Source organism: Panulirus ornatus, chromosome 34, assembly GCF_036320965.1.
Source record: "Panulirus ornatus isolate Po-2019 chromosome 34, ASM3632096v1, whole genome shotgun sequence".
NCBI lineage: Eukaryota > Metazoa > Arthropoda > Malacostraca > Decapoda > Palinuridae > Panulirus > Panulirus ornatus.
This window is the reverse complement of record NC_092257.1, coordinates 3,109,695-3,129,887: the sequence shown is the minus strand read 5'-3', so window position 1 is coordinate 3,129,887 and position 20,193 is coordinate 3,109,695. Positions and strand designations below refer to the sequence as shown.

Genomic DNA, 20,193 nt, shown 5'->3' with positions numbered 1-20,193 from the left:
TTATTATTATTATTATTATTATTATCATTATCATTATCATTATTATCATTATTATCATTATTATTTTTATTAGTATTATTGTTATCATTATCATTATTATTATCAATAGCATTATCATTATTATCAATATCATTATCATCATTAATATCATCATTATCATTATCACCTTTACCACCAAACCATCATTCTAAAACATTTTACCATTGTTGTGTGGTCTGTACATTGTTGTGTGGTCTGTACATTGTTGTGTGGTCTGTACATTGTTGTGTGGTCTGTACATTGTTGTGTGGTCTGTACATTGGCCCGCGCGGGGGCTTTTGACACCCCTCCCCGCCACACGCCCTCAAATTACAAGCTCAGAATAGACACACGCGAGTGGAATCGAACATAAACTCTCCCGAGTTTCCATTTGACTAATGCGTTCACAGGTTCGAAACCCCACACTCTCCCTCGTCTGACATTGTGGGGGTCAACTTCACCAGGACCTGCAGTTGGTGCTCTTTCGTGTTCTGGACATGTTGGTGTGGTGGTTCAGGGCTAAATATCTATTAACGATATTGGGTGATTAAAGGTCAAATATCTGTTATGTCGTATAGTTTTATAATTACGTTAAGTCGGCGGAAAATGAAGGAAAATGTAGGAAACTCTGGATATATTCTAATAGTGGTATAATTCGTGGCTAAATATGTCTAAGGTAATTAGGTTAATTAGAGTAATTAGTTCTAAAGCATCGAAGCTTGACCGGAACGGAATCTTTATCTTAAAGAGATTTTATAATTGAAATCAAAGTGCCAGGGTGACACCAATGTGACCCCTGATGAGGTCATAAGGTCAGAGGTCAAGATCAGTGATCCCTTGTTGTCAAATTGCTTGGCTGCTGTGTTTATCGTAGCGCCGCTACGGTATAGCACATTATTGCAACGTATAGGTGAGGAAGACCAGCCAATAATATTGACATTTCGGGCGAGAATCCGGGCGACTGTCGGCATTCAGACGACCGTGACTGACGCTGGGGTTAATATTATAATGGCCCAGGCTGACCAAAGTCTGCATCTCTCTCTCTCTCTCTCTCTCTCTCTCTCTCTCTCTCTCTCTCTCTCTCTCTCTCTCTCTCTCTCTCTCTCTCTCCCCACACCATCCCTTCCTCGAAGTCAGAATCCAATTACCCCCTCCCCTCAGGACACATTCCTAGGACACCCCCTCCCCTCATGACACAGTCCTAGGACCCCTCCCCATCAAGACACAGTCCTAGGACCCCTCCCCATCAAGACACAGTCCTAGGACACCCTCTCCCCTCATGACACAGTCCTAGGACCCCTCCCCATCAAGACACAGTCCTAGGACCCCTCCCCATCAAGACAGTCCTAGGACCCCTCCCCATCAAGACACAGTCCTAGGACACCCTCTCCCCTCATGACACAGTCCTAGGACCCCTCCCCATCAAGACACAGTCCTAGGACACCCTCTCCCCTCATGACACAGTCCTAGGACCCCTCCCCATCAAGACACAGTCCTAGGACCCCTCCCCATCAAGACACAGTCCTAGGACACCCTCTCCCCTCATGACACAGTCCTAGGACCCCTCCCCATCAAGACACAGTCCTAGGACCCCTCCCCATCATGACACAGTCCTAGGACCCCTCCCCATCAAGACACAGTCCTAGGACCCCTCCCCATCATGACACAGTCCTAGGACCCCTCCCCATCAAGACACAGTCCTAGGACCCCCAGCAAGCCACAGTTCTAGGACCCCTTCCCCTCCCTCCCCTCTTTCAAAGCCCATGTTTCATCAAACTGTTTCTGTTACAGTGTTTAGACAAGTTTCAAGTACAGTGGGATGTTTCACTTATATGATATGCATCATCTTGTATGTTTCAGAGCCACTTATGTGTTTCACTTTTGTTTCAAATCCATCGTCGTTTCAGTTGTATGATTCAGATCCACCTGCATGTTCCAACTGTATATTTCAGATCCACAATCTTGTTTCTGGTGTGTGTTTCAGATCTAGTCTCATACTTCATTTCTATCTGTTAGATTAACTCTTATCTTTAAAATGTATCCATTCGCCTCACTCAGCCATATCTCTCAGATCCACACTCATTTTCCTCCGGTATCTCTCAGATTCTCTCTCATCTTACAGTTGTATCTTTCAAACTCGCTCTTATCTACCAACTGTATCTTTCAGATCTATTCTCATCTTTCAGATCCGTATTTACGTTCCACCTGTCTCTTTCAGGACCAATCGTACGTCAGGTCCAGCAATCCAAATACTATTCCTCTGTCATTGGCTAGAGTGGGATGGGTCATCTCTGGGTTAAGAGGATGTAAAACTACCGTAATAAGACTCTCGTAAAGGAGGCTATTGCTGGCCATATCGACCATAATGTTTCCTTGGCCTCGATGCTGTGGAGTCTCCCACCCAAACAATTAACTGCTGGACAGAAGTGAATGACAAGTGAACGAGATGTTTTGATCGGTTGGCGAAGGTATAATGACTGGCTATAGTCGAATATTCTGTGCATTTGGGGATTTTTCTTTTTTTTTTGGCCAAAACTGAATTCATGTTTGTGTTTGCGTTTTTTCATCTTCTTTTAAACGTCTCTACTTTTACGAGTCATGATATGAGATTACGTAGAGATCTATTTCTCCGCTCGGTTCGTTTCACTTTACCATTCCACTGGAGAGGGAGTTTGTCAACCACGCTCCTGATTCCAGAAAAGACGAGTTCCAGGGAATATTTCGTCGTAGTAAGATATCTATACATAACCTGAAATCGAGTTACAGGAAGAGAATTCTTCTAGTATCCAATAGCATTTTTTGATATTACAGTAGAGTGGCCTGAACATTGATCAATATAGATCTTACCTTTCCATCAGAAGTTCCAGCCCATTTGTTCAGTTCTGGGAAGGTAACCAACTGTGAGGTCTCCGGTGATGAGGCTGATGGATACTGGAGTCCTCCATTAGTTGGTGAAGAATCTGAAAAATGATTTTTGAGTCTTTCGTTGGGGAAAGTCTGGTTCCTGACCCGTCTTTTGTTGGGGAAAGTCTGGTTCCTGACCCGAGCTCTGAGGAGCTTCAAAGTAAGATTTTGTATCTCGTATGAGGAAGTGTACATTCGTAAAGCATTGGAAAATGAGGTTCGATGTCTCTATTTTTCTATTCTTTTAAGCATTTTTAAAGTGATTCCATTTTGTGAAAAAAATCACTGGAAGAGTGAGACAGTTCCTCGAAGGCGTGAAGACCTGTTTTCAAAGTGAACCATGCGAGATAATGTCCTCTCGTGGGTTCGAGACCAAATGGTCTCTGAGTTCTCCTCTGTTGCTTTACAATGTGTGGTCCTGCAGGATGGTCTGTGTTTTCCTGTAGGTGTAGCGGGGAAGAAGAGGGGGTGTGGTTACACTACCGTGTTCCCAGGGCCAGGTTCTGGCCACCCTGACACCACAGGGCCGGGATGTGGCCATCCTGACACCACAGGGCCGGGATGTGGCCATCCTGACACCACAGGGCCGGAATGTGGCCACCCTGACACCACAGGGCCGGGATGTGGCCATCCTGACACCACAGGGCCGGGATGTGGCCATCCTGACACCACAGGGCCGGGATGTGGCCATCCTGACACCACAGGGCCGGGATGTGGCCATCCTGACACCACAGGGCCGGGATGTGGCCATCCTGACACCACAGGGCCGGGATGTGGCCATCCTGACACCACAGGGCCGGGATGTGGCCATCCTGACACCACAGGGCCGGGATGTGGCCATCCTGACACCACAGGGCCGGGATGTGGCCATCCTGACACCACAGGGCCGGGATGTGGCCATCCTGACACCACAGGGCCGGGATGTGGCCATCCTGACACCACAGGGCCGGGATGTGGCCATCCTGACACCACCACTGCTAAATTCGTCCCTCCTGCCAACTCCTCAGTGCCGTATCTTAGACCCCTGAGCGAAAAGAGACGAGACGTCTGGATACATCAATGATTCTCTCTCTCTCTCTCTCTCTCTCTCTCTCTCTCTCTCTCTCTCTCTCTCTCTCTCTCTCTCTCTCTCTCAGACACACACACACACAACTCTCTCTGAGCCTCGCTCTCGTCCGTTGGCCTTTAGCCTTCGATGGAAAGCCATTTACAGTCTTGCGTGCATATTGCCATCCGTCGCCCAGGTCATAAAACACCAAAGGTGAGGAGACCTACTCTGTAATTCCTTCTATGTGCCTCCTCCTCCTCCTCTTCTTATCCCACCTTCCTGGTCCTTCTCCCCCTCCTCTTCTTATCCCACCTTCTTCGTCCTCCTCCTCCTCCTTCTCCTCCTCCTCTTCCTCTTCTTCCTTCTCTTCCATCAGAGCTTTTCCCCTCATCCTCCTCTGAGGTGTAGCGCGTCTTGAGAAGTATTACGAAGGATGCTGCTTTTATCCTGCGGGACATCCTTCGATAAGGGTTACAGACATCCTTGACATAAGCGGAGAAATCCTTTGCTGCACTTATGCTCTTTCCTGCCACACAAATCCCCGGGCGCCCTGCCTTCACCCGAGTCTGAGCCTCACTCCACACCATGTGGCAGTTCCTTCCTCCACTCTAGGTCGAGTTTGGATAAAGGAAATTTGTTTACGGTTTATGGCCAGCGACCCAAGTGCCCTGGTTACCTGCAGGTCAGGTCATTATTCCATGAGATCATTCCTTATGTATCCTTCCTCTCTGTCTGTCTGTCTGTCTCTCTCTTTTCGTACCTTTTTTCTTTATATATGTGATTATCATTTGTTTTACGGGGTAAGTTATGTATATATAATGTACCATGTATGTGTGTGTATGTGTGTGTGTGTGTGTGTGTGTGTGTGTGTGTGTGTGTGTGTGTGTGTGTGTGTTTCTTTGTGCGTTTATGCTTGTTTTTAACTTAACTAAGTTACACTGCTATATCGAATTATGATCTGCCATCCCCAACACGAAGGATCACAGCTAAGCCAGTACCAGTGTAATCCCTGAATGTCCTTTAGCTACCCATTCCTACGGGCCACACAGACCACCAGACCTGAACTGGCTCAGTATGAGGAACCAGGTCTTAGCAAAGACATCTTAGGGGCGTTCTTGTCGCTCGCTTTGGAAGTTTCTCTCATTCACACCTTCGGGAAGTTGTGCTTAAAAGTAGCATAGATCTTTGTAGCAAACTAAGATGTGTACGAAGGATTAACGAAGGTAGTTGCAGTAGTGAAACAGCAGAGTAGCAGTTCAGTGAGCAGGAATGTTAGCACTGAGGGTATGAAAGTAGCAGTTGGTGCTAAAGAAGCACTTCGTGAGGGGGAAGACAAAGATTTGACCAACTGTTGAACGGTAGCAAGAACAGATGCAACAGGAGCAACAACTGGAGTTGTGGATAAAGCAACAATTGATGCAACAGCAACGTTTGTTTGAGGAACAGGAAGAACATCGTTAACAGTAGAAGCTGTGAGACTATACATGACACTCTCACTCGTACAATCTCCCGAAGTTGTTAATACAACAGTAAACCCTCTCACTACTCTCACAACACCTTATAACCCCGACAACACTTTCAACATCACACACAAGACACCGTAGCGACGCCCACGAAACCACACATGCATATACTCTCTCTCTCTCTCTCTCTCTCTCTCTCTCTCTCTCTCTCTCTCTCTCTCTCTCTCTCTCTCTCTCTCTCTCTCTCTCTCTCTCCCTCCCTCCTGCAACACCCTCGGCGCTATTACCGTGGTGTGGAGGGGGGGGGGGAGGGGGTTTATCGAACCCGTCACCCCGACCTGTCTTCATCCTGCATCAACCACTGAGCCATGACCCTCCACCAGTGCTCCCGACGGGCTGTGCCACCATTATACTTCACCAATACCCCATGAGCGATGCGCCACCAAGTACAAATCCGGAGGTAAAAAAAAAAAAGAAGAAAAAACAAAAAGAGGCCGCTTGAAGAGGCACTACTCTAACCCCACGAAAAGGGCAGCGTCGTCTGTGAATGACGCCGTGGGGTTCGTATATATATACAACCACCTCAACCCCCACCTCAACCCCCACCTCAACCCTCACCCAAAAGAGAAATAAGACAAATATTATGTAAGTTCTCTACAGGTTAAATTTCCTGGAAAACTCCAGGGCAATAAATTTCTCCAGTGGGATTCATAATCCGGCCACGGGAAAACGTGACACCACGATAATGTTCCGGGGGAAAAAGGGGAACTAATGATTTTCTAAGTGGAGGGAACTCCTGATGGGCTGGTGGGATGTGATGACACACCCCGACTCTCTCCCCTGGTGAACCATGGCATACACGCACTTTAGAAGGCTTAGGGTTTATGTACGTTTTAAAACCGTGAAATGAATAGAAAATGTGGAGTGGAAGGTATTTATATGTGTGTGTGTATGTGTGTGTGTGTGTGTGTGTGTGTGTGTGTGTGTGTGTGTTTTGTTGAGTAATCGGCTTGCGTGTATATATATATATATATATATATATATATATATATATATATATATATATATATATATATATATAATATAATATAATATAATATAATCGCTTTAGGAGACTGGAAAAGAGTGTTTCCTACGTCATTTCCAGTGTGTCCTAGAAGGCGACTAAGAGGAACAAGAGCCGGGAGGAGCCTGGAAATCCTCCTGTCGTGTATCAACTTTTTAAAAGAGAAAACAGAGGAGGGAACCAAGCGAAGATTTTACCCTCAAAGGCTCAGTCACCTGTTCCTGACACTACCTCGATCACCCGCGGAAAAGCGAGCACTTTATATATATATGTATGTATATATATATATATATATATATATATATATATATATATATATATATATATATATATATATATATATGATATATATATATATACATAGATACATATATGATGGAGAGAAAGTGAAATCTAAGGGAGTTTCGATTTAGGCGAGGTAGTTAAATGTGGCACGTCAACACCGTAGACTTTTCGCACATTTTCAGTTTTCGTTGGAGGAAATGCGCTACGCCTGACTCGATCATTTATTATAATTCTTTTATGGATAGGTATTTAATCGAATGCTCTTTATAAGAGCTTTTAGCGCTGTTTTAAGTATCTCTTTTTCCCTTCCATAAGATCGTCCATTATCATCTATGGGAAATTTTGATATTTTTTTTAGATCTTTTCAAGCTGTATGTACGGGGTTGTGATATTGTTTTCAAGCGCTTTTGATCGTGTATTGTGCGATAGATAGATACATTCATTCAGACATACATAGATGCATCGATAGATAGGTGATAAATATCTATTGATGGAGAGATAGATAGATATACACAAGTAGATATAGGTAGCTAGAGTGATAGATATTCATATAAACAAACTGTTCGCACAAGATGCATATGAATCTAGGATATGATCAAATAGCTGCTGTCAATATTAGTCTCAAATTCCACCCATCAAACAGAAGATTGGGCATGTCACACTAATGCCACTGTAATTATTAACTAATTTATATAACTGACATATGATTTGTACTATAATGGCCAAAGTACCATTATCATTCAACAGAATATATTCCTTTTTTTCTACAATGGTTTTACACATGTATGCAGGAAAGCGTGTATGAATTGGTCCTTGTGTGTTTGTGTGTATATGTGCATATATGTGTGTATAGACATGTATACGTATATATAAGTATTTGTTAGGGTGTTACGCGCATGTGCCGACCTACACACGTTCTAGCCGTTCATCCTTCCCCTTTGGGATGGTTGATGAATAGGTACCTGGCGTAAGATGAAGTGTGTATGTATATATCTTTATATACATGAGCTTAAGACATGGTATACATACGAGATAAAGAGACGGGGCAACATTGGTGTAATATTCCCTCCCTCAAATGAACGTAATCATAGAAAAACACTGATATAGACAACATTGCTCTCATGAGTCCTCATATATAATCATAAAATCATGAGGTGAGGATCTTCATACCCGCTACTCATGAAATGAGGCTGCGCCATCACAGTTGCCTGTTTCTATTTCACTCATCTGCTCAGCCGGCCTCATAAATCACTCATAACGGAACCGGAGGAATGTTGAGAATGAGGAGGATGTAGCTCGGAGTTTTTGTGTCTGGGGAAGTTTGGTGATGTGGAGAATGTGGTTGTTATGTCTGCTGCTGCTGGGGGCAGACCAGACGATCAGTTAGTGTGATGATGTTGAGATTTTGAAAGACACAGCAGAGAGGTAGATAGAGATAGATATATAGAGAGATAGAGATAAATAGATAGATAGAGAGAGAGAGAGAGTGAGAGAGCCATAGCAGATAACCAATTGGTTGAGCATGGACAGGATTGGGCTTACAGTAATATACGTGGATGATAGAGATAGAAAAAACCAAAGGATATAAAGGGAAAGGATATTAAGAGAAGAGAATTTACTTGAAAACCATGGTTGATGAAGGAAGATAGATTAGATAGAAGGATAGATTGATATAAATGCTATGAGTAAGAAACATGTTATAGGGTGGATATTGCTGGAAACATAGAACAGTGAGAAAGACATGGATAAGGATGACAGAATGGAGGTTAGATGGATAAGGAGATAGGAAAGATGGAAGAAAAGGAACCATGAAAGAAGAGAACCATGTTGGAAGGAACAAATGGAGTGAAATTGAATCTAGATAAATTTCTTTTAGAATAGACTGAACAATTCTGAAAATCGTGGAAAAATGATAAAACGAGTTGAGGAACCTGGGGTGCAAAGGAGAGACAAGTGAGGTCACATCAAATAGTAATAACACAGGAGGAGAGGAAGTAACAGGATGCGAAAACCACAAAAGAGAAACGAGGACAAAGTGAGAATATTTGAAATACAGTAATGAAAAATAATCACTGATAAATGCATACCAGAATTGTAATATATATATATATATATATATTTTTTTTTTTTTTTTTTTTTATACTTTGTCGCTGTCTCCCGCGTTTGCGAGGTAGCGCAAGGAAACAGACGAAAGAAATGGCCCAACCCCCCCCCCCCCATACACATGTACATACACACGTCCACACACGCAAATATACATACCTACACAGCTTTCCATGGTTTACCCCAGACGCTTCACATGCTTTGCTTCAATCCACTGACAGCACGTCAACCCCTGTATACCACATGACTCCAATTCACTCTATTTCTTGCCCTCCTTTCACCCTCCTGCATGTTCAGGCCCCGATCACACAAAATCTTTTTCACTCCATCTTTCCACCTCCAATTTGGTCTCCCTCTTCTCCTCGTTCCCTCCACCTCCGACACATATATCCTCTTGGTCAATCTCTCCTCACTCATTCTCTCCATGTGCCCAAACCATTTCAAAACACCCTCTTCTGCTCTCTCAACCACGCTCTTTTTATTTCCACACATCTCTCTTACCCTTACGTTACTTACTCTATCAAACCACCTCACACCACACATTGTCCTCAAACATCTCATTTCCAGCACATCCATCCTCCTGCGCACATCTCTATCCATAGCCCACGCCTCGCAACCATACAGCATTGTTGGAACCACTATTCCCTCAAACATACCCATTTTTGCTTTCCGAGATAATGTTCTCGACTTCCACACATTTTTCAAGGCTCCCAAAATTTTCGCCCCCTCCCCCACCCTATGATCCACTTCCGCTTCCATGGTTCCATCCGCTGACAGATCCACTCCCAGATATCTAAAACACTTCACTTCCTCCAGTTTTTCTCCATTCAAACTCACCTCCCAATTGACTTGACCCTCACCCCTACTGTACCTAATAACCTTGCTCTTATTCACATTTACTCTCAACTTTCTTCTTCCACACACTTTACCAAACTCAGTCACCAGCTTCTGCAGTTTCTCACATGAATCAGCCACCAGCGCTGTATCATCAGCGAACAACAATTGACTCACTTCCCAAGCTCTCTCATCCCCAACAGACTTCATACTTGCCCCTCTTTCCAGGACTCTTGCATTTACCTCCTTTACAACCCCATCCATAAACAAATTAAACAACCATGGAGACATCACACACCCCTGCCGCAAACCTACATTCACTGAGAACCAATCACTTTCCTCTCTTCCTACACGTACACATGCCTTACATCCTCGATAAAAACTTTTCACTGCTTCTAACAACTTGCCTCCCACACCATATATTCTTAATACCTTCCACAGAGCATCTCTATCAACTCTATCATATGCCTTCTCCAGATCCATAAATGCTACATACAAATCCATTTGCTTTTCTAAGTATTTCTCACATACATTCTTCAAAGCAAACACCTGATCCACACATCCTCTACCACTTCTGAAACCGCACTGCTCTTCCCCAATCTGATGCTCTGTACATGCCTTCACCCTCTCAATCAATACCCTCCCATATAATTTACCAGGAATACTCAACAAACTTATACCTCTGTAATTTGAGCACTCACTCTTATCCCCTTTGCCTTTGTACAATGGCACTATGCACGCATTCCGCCAATCCTCAGGCACCTCACCATGAGTCATACATACATTAAATAACCTTACCAACCAGTCAACAATACAGTCACCCCCTTTCTTAATAAATTCCACTGCAATACCATCCAAACCTGCTGACTTGCCGGCTTTCATCTTCCGCAAAGCTTTTACTACCTCTTCTCTGTTTACCAAATCATATATATATATATATATATATATATATATATATATATATATATATATATATATATATATATATATATATATATATATATATATATATATATATAAAGATAAAGAATACAGAAACATCTACGAGAAGAAAGACTGATAAAAAAGTGTTCAACTGAAATTCGTTATGGACTTGAAAATCATTTTTGCATTGTTTACCAAGTGTTCATATAGCGGGAGGCATGTGGTGTACGCTTTGCCTGGCTGATCACTATAGGGTAGGGCAGTGTGCAGCACATACTGTACCGAAATCGAACCGATGCCTTGTGGCCAATGTATTCAGTTATTCACCTCTGCACCACAGCGACATTTTCTCCCCCGGTATAATCCTTGATTATACTGTGGGATCTATAACAACCATCAACATTTTACCATCAATTATGTAGTTTTAACTACAATGTGTTACAGAGCAGTGAGGATTAACGTGATTTTTAACGCTATGTCTATATGCACTGGGTGGATTATCCTCTTTGCTCCACCAGTGTGTAATGTGGCTGATAATCTAACCTCTCATACGAAGGATTAATCCGAGTAATATTAATCCCCTGCGATAGCAGACAAACCATGTTCGAGTAGACGATACCTGTTGGATCTTGTGTGCGATAACTGCTGGTTACTGGACGATAGTAGTTAGTGTGATACGGGAGGTGATTACGATACCTTTTGATTGTCATCTTCAACTGTGTTTGTTTTGATATAGCTATAACTATCTGCTATATCATGTCCTGGTTGTCTTTATCTGTTGCAGTGGTTGTCATGTGTCATGTCATGTCACGATAGTTGTCATAGACGCCTTCCCCTTGACGATAGCTGTCGTGTTCTGGTAGACAAGAGCTATTAATTATCTTGTCGTCTGGTCGACTGGTAGACAAGAGCTATTAATTATCTTGTCGTCTGGTCGACTGGTAGACAAGAAGTATTAATTTTCTGGTCGACGAGATCTTCCTCAACATAGACGATAAACCTGCGGTGTAATGATCCTCAGATTAAATGTATTACACACACACACACACACACACACACACACACGCACACACACCTCGTAACCTCTCCTCATGGTCACAATGAGATTCTTTTCCTGGTACGAAGAGTTTATTACAGATTTACCACTGATTGGATAGGGATGTCTGCCGGTGGTTGGATACGAACTCGTGGACGTAAAAAGAACGAACAAAACATTCCAAAACAAAACGTGTATCTTTCTAGAAGAAGGATAGATAGATTGATAGATAGATAGATAGATAGATAGGTGTGTGGTGTGTGTGTGTGTGTGTGTGTGTGTGTGTGTGTGTGTGTGTGTGTAAAGAGTGCAATCGTTCACGTCTCTAATTCATACACGGGACCTCTCCCATGTCCCTCCACTTCTGACACATGTATCGTCTTAATCAATCTTTCTCCACGCATTCATTCCTCATACATACCCACACCATAACAGCACAGCCTGGCCTGTCCTCTCACTCAGAGTGCTCGTACTATCACACCCCTCAAAGTAAAGTCAATTCAACCTCCTCACACAACAACAGATTATCCTCAGATATTTCATTTCCAAGACGTCCCTCATCTTTGCCTCAACATCCAGTGCCACAGATTATAATCCACACAAGACGGTCGGGATATGGTATACCATCAAGCATACCCCATCACAGACGAACACTTGACCTCTCCTCCCACCTACTCCTCACTGCTGGTAGGACATTTCCACCCCCCGACTCTCCCACCCTGTGGCTCACGTCAACTCCCATGTTTCCATCCACTGGCTAAAACTTTCTACTTCCTCCTCTTTCTCTTCATGTGAACGAAAGACAAAGTATATTCTCCCGTGTGGCTTTGCCTGCTTCTACACCGGTAAGGCCACGGTCTCTTGATCCCTTGTTGACCTGTGCCACAGTGTATGTGACCTCTTCTTGACCTGTGCCTCTGTGCCTAACCTCTTCTTGACCTCTGCCACAGTGTGTGACCTCTTCATGACCTCTGCCACAGTGTGTGACCTCTTCATGACCTCTGCCACAGCGTGTGACCTCTTCATGACCTCTGCCACAGTGTGTGACCTCTTCATGACCTCTGCCACAGTGTGTGACCTCTGGTTGACCTCTCCCACAGTGATGGTGTTGATGCGGGCGACACTCCTGGCTTGGATGGGCGTGGTGCCTGTAGCGTGGTGCCTCTCCCTGGAGGGAGCGCAGCCTCCCTACCTCCGCCTCTCCCCGCACGACCTCTCCAACGACGACCTCCGCCCACACCACCTCACCCCCAACGACCTCTCCCAAGACGACCTCCAGTCCCTTCTGCCGCGCCAGGTCAAGGAGAAGCCCGACGCTGCCAGTCTCAGCAGGTGAGAAAAGGGGGGGAAAATGTGAGATTCGAACCAGCGCTCTCATATAGCATGCAGCTCGTAGGATACCGACCACTCCACCAGTTTCTAGAGTGTGTCATGGATGTACACTCTATGTACACTCTATGTACACACTGCTATGTACTTTGTACTTGCCTGTAAGATAGTACAAAGTTCTCTACTGGGCTGCCAGGTGAAAGAGGGCTGGTCTCGTCCCAGACCCACAATGTTTAATAGGACAATTGGGTCGTTAGAGGTTGCCAATTAACCTTCATGTACTTTGTTACTTGGTATACCACCACACACCACAACCACACAACGCCACCGTCACCACACACCACAGTCACCACACACCACAACCACACAACACCACAGTCACCACACACCACCACCACACACCACAACCACACAACACCACAGTCACCACACACCACCACCACACACCACAACCACACAACACCACAGTCACTACACACCACCACCACACACCACCACCACATACCACAACCACACAACACCACCGTCACCACACACCACCACCACACCACACCACCACCACACCACACCACTACCACACACCACACCATCAGCACCACAGGGGCAGGGAAGTTCATAACAAATCCCCTGTGTGTAGTGTGGCCATCAGACTGCACCAACTGTCCTCATTAGAGAAACTTCAACACAGTCTCCCCCATGGGTGGGTCTCCTGCCAACTCACACACTGGCGTCGTCTTGCAGAAGGACATGGCTTAGTTCCAGCATCTACCTGTGCACCAACTTTGCATATCATTTGCCTATCGTGACAATAATTTGCATACTCTTACCTGCTGGAGGAGGCGAGGGAAATGGACCAGCTCCTCGACTGAATGAGCGCCATCTTGAGGGTGAACTTGAGAAGTCCAGTGTTCAAGTGATATTTGTATCATCGTCTTTTCTCCAGTGGGAAGATGGGGGAGACACTAGAGTTTCTCCAGTGTGTCTTTCCAAGTTCCTGAAGACTCATATTGCCTCTGAATTCACGTCTCTTTCCACCCAGTGGAATTCTACTGAACGATACATTCTCACTGTCCTCCAGATTACTTTTAGTGGATCAATACAGTCTATTTAGACTGTATTTACTGTGTTCCCTTTTGGGACAGTAAATCATGGATAGTTCACAGATCACGCCACTGAAACATGTTTCAGCTGAAATCGTGAGGGGAAATGATAAAAAGCTTTCCGTGTTGTATAGACCCATTTCAGGTCACATTTTCTAACTTGTTCTAGGAGTTAGCTATGTTGCTAACTGACTCGAACTAGACCTCCAGTCTAGTCGTGGTTAGTCATTTGACCGTTGCACACAGCCAGCACCAGTCTAGCATGTCCCAACTTTTTATTGAGAGAGAGAGAGAGAGAGAGAGAGAGAGAGAGAGAGAGAGAGAGAGAGAGAGAGAGAGAGAGAGAGTATACACTACGTCCCTCTTTGAAAGCGTGTCCCTATTATTAACTTCAATTAGTTTATGATTACACTTTGTTTATGATTACCTTCGGCCTCATTATGATTACCCTCATCTAGTTTATAATTACCTTCGTTCAGTGCATGATTACCTTCAGATAGTTTCATTTCTTTGAGAAAGCATACCAATCTTTGGATGGGGTATGAAATTACTGTAATGTGTTAAACGCTTTTCTGGGATTTCAAATTTCCCTGACCTTCCTTGATTTTTTGCTAACGTCTCAGATTTCCCTGACTTTCCCTGACTTTTTGCAAACTTCTTAAATTTCCCTAAAAGATTATTTTTTCTTTTTTTTGCTAAGCTCTTCAATTTCCCTGACAAATTCTATCCGCGAACTGCAGGTCTTGCGTTCCCTGTCTATTTTTTGTCTTCTCTTACGTAAATTACGGGGATCATTTACACCTGCTTTTACAGTAAATCATCAATTCTGTCTTTAGCCGACTCTTTTATAAACGTGTCTGCTGTATTATCCCCGGTCTCGCTTGACCCCCAACACAGTCGTGGTCAACTTAAGAAGAGAAACGAAGATTCTGGACGACAAAAATTACGAACGCATGTCTTGATCAACGGCCGTAAATCCCCCCCCCCCCCTTTTTTTTTTTTTACGAAAAACGAGACGGTCTTCGTTGATCACCCAACGTCGTTTAGACACAGTGACAACAACGGGAAGAACAACAAGTTGTGAGAGGTTCTTGAGGCTTTAGGATACTGGAGAGGAATCAAGCAATTACTGAACTTGAGGAGAAGGTGTTAAGTTCTCGAGGCTAAGTCTGACCTGCACAGGAATGTGTGGATTCTCGAGGCTGGAAAGACTGCGAGGAAAATAGGTATGTGTGTGTGTGTGTGGGAGAGTGAGTGAGTGAGGAGAGGCGAGAGTGAGAGGTTTCTGTGCGGGAGGGGGTAAAGAAAGTGATGACAGGCGAGAGAGAAGAGATTGGGGAAGATGAAAATGGTGAAGGACGAAATGAAGAGGAGGTTTTAGTGTCAAGGAGAATGTGTAAGAGGGAAAAGAATGGAAGGAATTGGGAAAGGAATGATGATTTGGAACTAAGGATCTGGGAATGTTCAGAGACAGACAGCTTCTTGTATTGTTGATCCTGGAGTCTTTGATGTACTAAGTTGCAACACTCCATTGCTGTACTACATTACTGTGCTACATTATTGTACTACATTACTGCGCTACATTACGGTGCTAAATTACAGTACTACATCACCTAACCGGTGCCTTGAGCATCTGCCGGTGTCATTCGTACTTAGACTGTTAAGAAAAATGAAGTGTTGTTCACTTGCGATGTCGAAAATACCAGAACTGAAGCGAAAAACTGACTTTGCAACCTGATGATAGTTTTTGACAACAAAAACTCTTCAAAGACCCTCCATTTTTTGAGAGAGAGTCTTAAATACCGTCTTTGAAATAGAACATTTTTGTTAAAAATGATAATGCCTGTGTCTTTCGCCATCCACAATATCACAGCGAGCACCTGGTAGGGTTTTAGAATATCAATCATTCATTTAAAGTGCATCTGTGCATCTGACAGACCTCGTAGAGTTCCAGCCTAATGGTGTAGGATCATACCATACTTGGCGGGTATTAAACCCACATATAGTGGCATCCTGGACCAGCAAATGAACCTCCTCCAGTTAGTCTTCTGCAAATCTAATGGGTCTTGAGAACACCAAGAGAGGCTAAGAACTCAATGGGTCTCTGACACACTTGCTTTACACAGAGACGCATATGGCACGGGGCAAAAAACGTTCAAAACATGGCCATCTCGAGTGAAAAGAAACTTAAGAGAAAAAGTATTGATATGATCATCAGAATTCCTTAGGAGTTTGAAGACCTAATTCTTCAAAATGGAAAGACTGCAAGAAGAGATAAAAGACGAAGGAAGGAAGAGAATTCCACAGATTAACTGTTCCAGGAAAGAATGTATAGTATCGTAATGGTCAGTGCTAGTGTGGCTGCACCAAGGTATAAGCGCTTCCAAGAAGGAAAAAAATTGATGTATTAGACAGAGACTACATAGGCGACCAAGCAACGTAGCTCGTTCATAAGCACGATTCTTTAGAACCCGAGGACGTAGGCCATGTGGGGCCATACTCCTTGTCCACTTGGTGTTGCGAAAGCATTTGGGAGACCCTGCGTGAGGAGAGGCATTTGGGAGGCCCCGCGTGAGGAAGATGTACGAGATGCCATAAGTTCACTGGGAGGAGACGGGGTAGAAGATCAACGGACGAGGTTCTGTTGAACACCTGGTAGATATCAGACACTTGAAGGTTTTCTAACACTGGATCTTGAACGTTCTTGAACTCTCTAGTTACTTAGAACGCCTCGTGTCCTTCTAGCACAAGTAAAGTAACTCTAGCACACTTACTAGATCTTTCGTACTGCTAATGGAAGTCTTGACACATCCGTCGATTCATCAAAACATCCTCTGGGCTTAGCAGACCGAGAGGCTGGTCACACTATGCCTTCACCTCAGCTGGTATCCCCCTCGAACACATCTTGTGGGAATCGAACACATGTCGTGGCTGCAGAGCACAGTTCTGCAGCATAACTCCTAGCACAGCTCTGCATCACAGTATAGTTGCAGCATAGGTCTGCATCATTAACATCATCACAGCATAGCTCTGGGGAATGGAATAGTCACAGCATAGCTCTGTAGAATGAGGTCATCATATCGTAGCTCTGCAGCATAGCATAGTCATATAGCACAGCCCTGCAGCATCAACACAGGCATAGCAGAACTGATCCCCACCACCACCATCACCACACCGCACCCTTGGCTATTTAATCAAGCCTCTGGGATACCTATTACCTCCGTCTATGACAGACTTAGAGATTAATATTTCTTCGTCCCTTCGTCGAGCGATTATTCCCAGACACACGCAAGTGAAGGCCTTTGTTGACTCTCTTAACGTCGGAGGAAAATTTCGGCCAGCTTGTCAAACACTCCCAAATGCGTTCTTGATTAGGCGAGGTCGGCAACAATAGCGGTGGACGATGATAAAGCTCCCGATGCCCCAGGAGGATGGATCACTGAAAGGGGTTCGAGTGAAAGAAAGATTTTTCAAAGCCGATCTTGACTAAGGAACAATTCACGGACATAGATTAGAGTGTATATATATATATATATATATATATATATATATATATATATATATATATATATATATATATATATATATATATATATATATATATATGGATACATACAAAGATCGCTGAATTGAAGGGGAGTTATGAATTAAGTTACAATTACATGTGCCCCTGGGTTGGTGCTTCAGGTTATTCTCGTCAATCTTGACGCTTTGTTTCCTAAGCAAAAATGTCTTTTAGATCTTTGGAAAATGAAAACCTAATCTATCACAGCCCAACCAATTCCAAGCTAACGTAACCAAAGATAAGTTACAGCTAACTAATTATAACCAAAGATAAACTAAAGCTAATTAGTTATAACTAAGGTAAAGTAAAGCTAACTTGTTATAGCCAAATATGAGTGTGGTTGAGCTCACTAGATATGATGAGTCAAAGGACTTAACTTTGATCTTAGCCATTCGAAATCTAACCAATCCTAACTACACCAATCCTAACTATACCAATCCTAACTACACCAATCATTAATCCTGACACAATGTATTACATTGGTCCATGTTGTTTATATATCTTGTTCATACTTATGGTCGTGTATGGTACATGTATAACAATAATATTGGCAGTTAGTGGACTATACTGAACAAGTTGTATGGTGCATACAGTTCTAGTGTGTCTTGGTGTTGTATGACCATACTGCTACTGTTTGAGATAGACACACTGGTGCATACTGACATACTGATGCTGGTGTTTGGTACATATTGATCATACTGAGAGACAATACTATGAAAAGACTTTTTTTAATCATTTCATATTTGACTCACGGGTATGCACATGTGGATCATTTACAGGTGAAGCATGGGTATGCACGCGTAAATTGGTGTACAAGTAACTTGAGGTCATGCAGGTGTAAATGCGAAGAGTGAGCATGGAGAGGAATTTACATACACCACTAACTGTATGAAGGTCTGGTGTGAGTTTCTCTTTGACCAGCCCACAGACCTGATCACATTACACAGAAACACAGACACCCCCCCCCCCTCACCCCCCAGCTTACATGCGTCAGTAATGAAAACATTGCAATACATGTTAGTTTATTTGGTTACACACACACACACACACACACACACACACACACACACACACACACACGAGAGAGAGAGAGAGAGAGAGAGAGAGAGAGAGAGAGAGAGAGAGAGAGATAGCAGCCCCCCTCTCACCCCCCACAATGGTCTTTTTTAACCCCCCCTCCTCCTCTCTCCCCCCTTCTTCCCCCACAGTTACGACGACAACGATGTCCTTCGTGAGCTGGAAGACCCGAACTCTCCAGTGGCTTACCGCCTCCAGCAGGCGCTCTCTGAGGTGGCAGGAGGACCAGGAGCAGCCATGGACGCGGGGGCCTCGTCCCCAGCAGGAGCACCTGCTGGCGAAGGCGCAGCTGGTGACAACTGGTTACCTGTCGACCCGAGGTATTACCTCCTCACTGAGTACCTCACACGGGATGACCAGGTGAGTCTTATTGATCCTCCCTACTCAGTCTTGTTGATCCTCTCTCCTCAGTCTTATTGACCCTCTCTGCTCAGTCTTGTTGATCTTCTCTCCTCAGTCTTGTTGACCCTCTCTCCTCAGTCTTATTGATCCTCTCTCCTCAGTCTTATTGACCCTCTCTACTCAGTCATACTGATCCTCAGTCTTGTTGACCCTGTCTTCAGTCTTGGGTCGTTCCACTGAGTCTTTGAATCATTGTGATTATATCTCTATATTCAATAGAAATATAGTGATCCAAGCAATCATAATGACCCTGAGGATGATCTGTATCCCCCAACCTGAGGTGAAGGGCGAGAATATTTACTTAATGACTCTCGTTCACAGGGTTTTGAGAGGGCAAGATGTCGCCCCCTCACCTCTGAGCATTGTGTTCCCTTAGCCATTCTCTCTCTCCCTCTCTCTCTCTCTCTCTCTCTCTCTCTCTCTCTCTCTCTCTCTCTCTCTCTCTCTCTCTCTCTCTCTCTCTCTCGAAACCACCAAGTCTTCCTCATGATCACTGTTGCCACACGCCCATGTCCTTGACGTTCGTCCCTCTGTGAGTACCGTAACATCACCACAGGAGGAGAGATGAATGTCACATATCCTCCAGTACAGGATGTCACAGACATCCTCCAGTACAGGATGTCACAGACATCCTCCAGCACAGGATGTCACAGACATCCTCCAGCACAGGATGTCACAGACATCCTCCAGTACAGGATGTCACAGACATCCTCCAGCACAGGTGTAAACAAAACCCCCCTTGGTACAGGGCGCTGCTTCGATGCTCCTGACGAAGCAGTGACTCTAATGATACTGACAAAGTTCAGTATGAGTAGGAGGTACACTGATCAGGGGTTCATGAGTCCGTCTCAGAATGTGAGTATTCTTGCACTGGGACCAGATTAGAATGAGGCTTATGTCGTGAGTACTTAAGCCCACTCTGCTTGCAAAGACGTCTCCTTACTTTGCTTGTGAAGATTTAGGGTTAGTTTGCTTGTGAGGGTTGAAGACGAATGGATAGAGGGGATGGGGGTGTCATTCACCTTATGTGAAGGTCACA

The 20,193-nt window shown here is 44.2% G+C and overlaps 1 protein-coding gene across 4 annotated transcripts in view; it reads left to right on the top strand.

Annotated features, from left to right (window-relative positions):
• The window catches only part of Dh44 (diuretic hormone 44), a 141,865-nt gene that overhangs the window by 108,647 nt on the left and 13,025 nt on the right, over positions 1-20,193 (top strand). For all 4 annotated transcript variants that reach the window (XM_071682229.1, XM_071682230.1, XM_071682228.1 and 1 more), the window contains exons 2-3: positions 12,782-13,013; positions 18,884-19,112. In XM_071682229.1, the coding sequence (XP_071538330.1) occupies positions 12,784-13,013; positions 18,884-19,112 (459 nt within the window). In that variant the 5' untranslated portion in view covers positions 12,782-12,783. The remainder of the gene's footprint in view (positions 1-12,781; positions 13,014-18,883; positions 19,113-20,193) is intronic.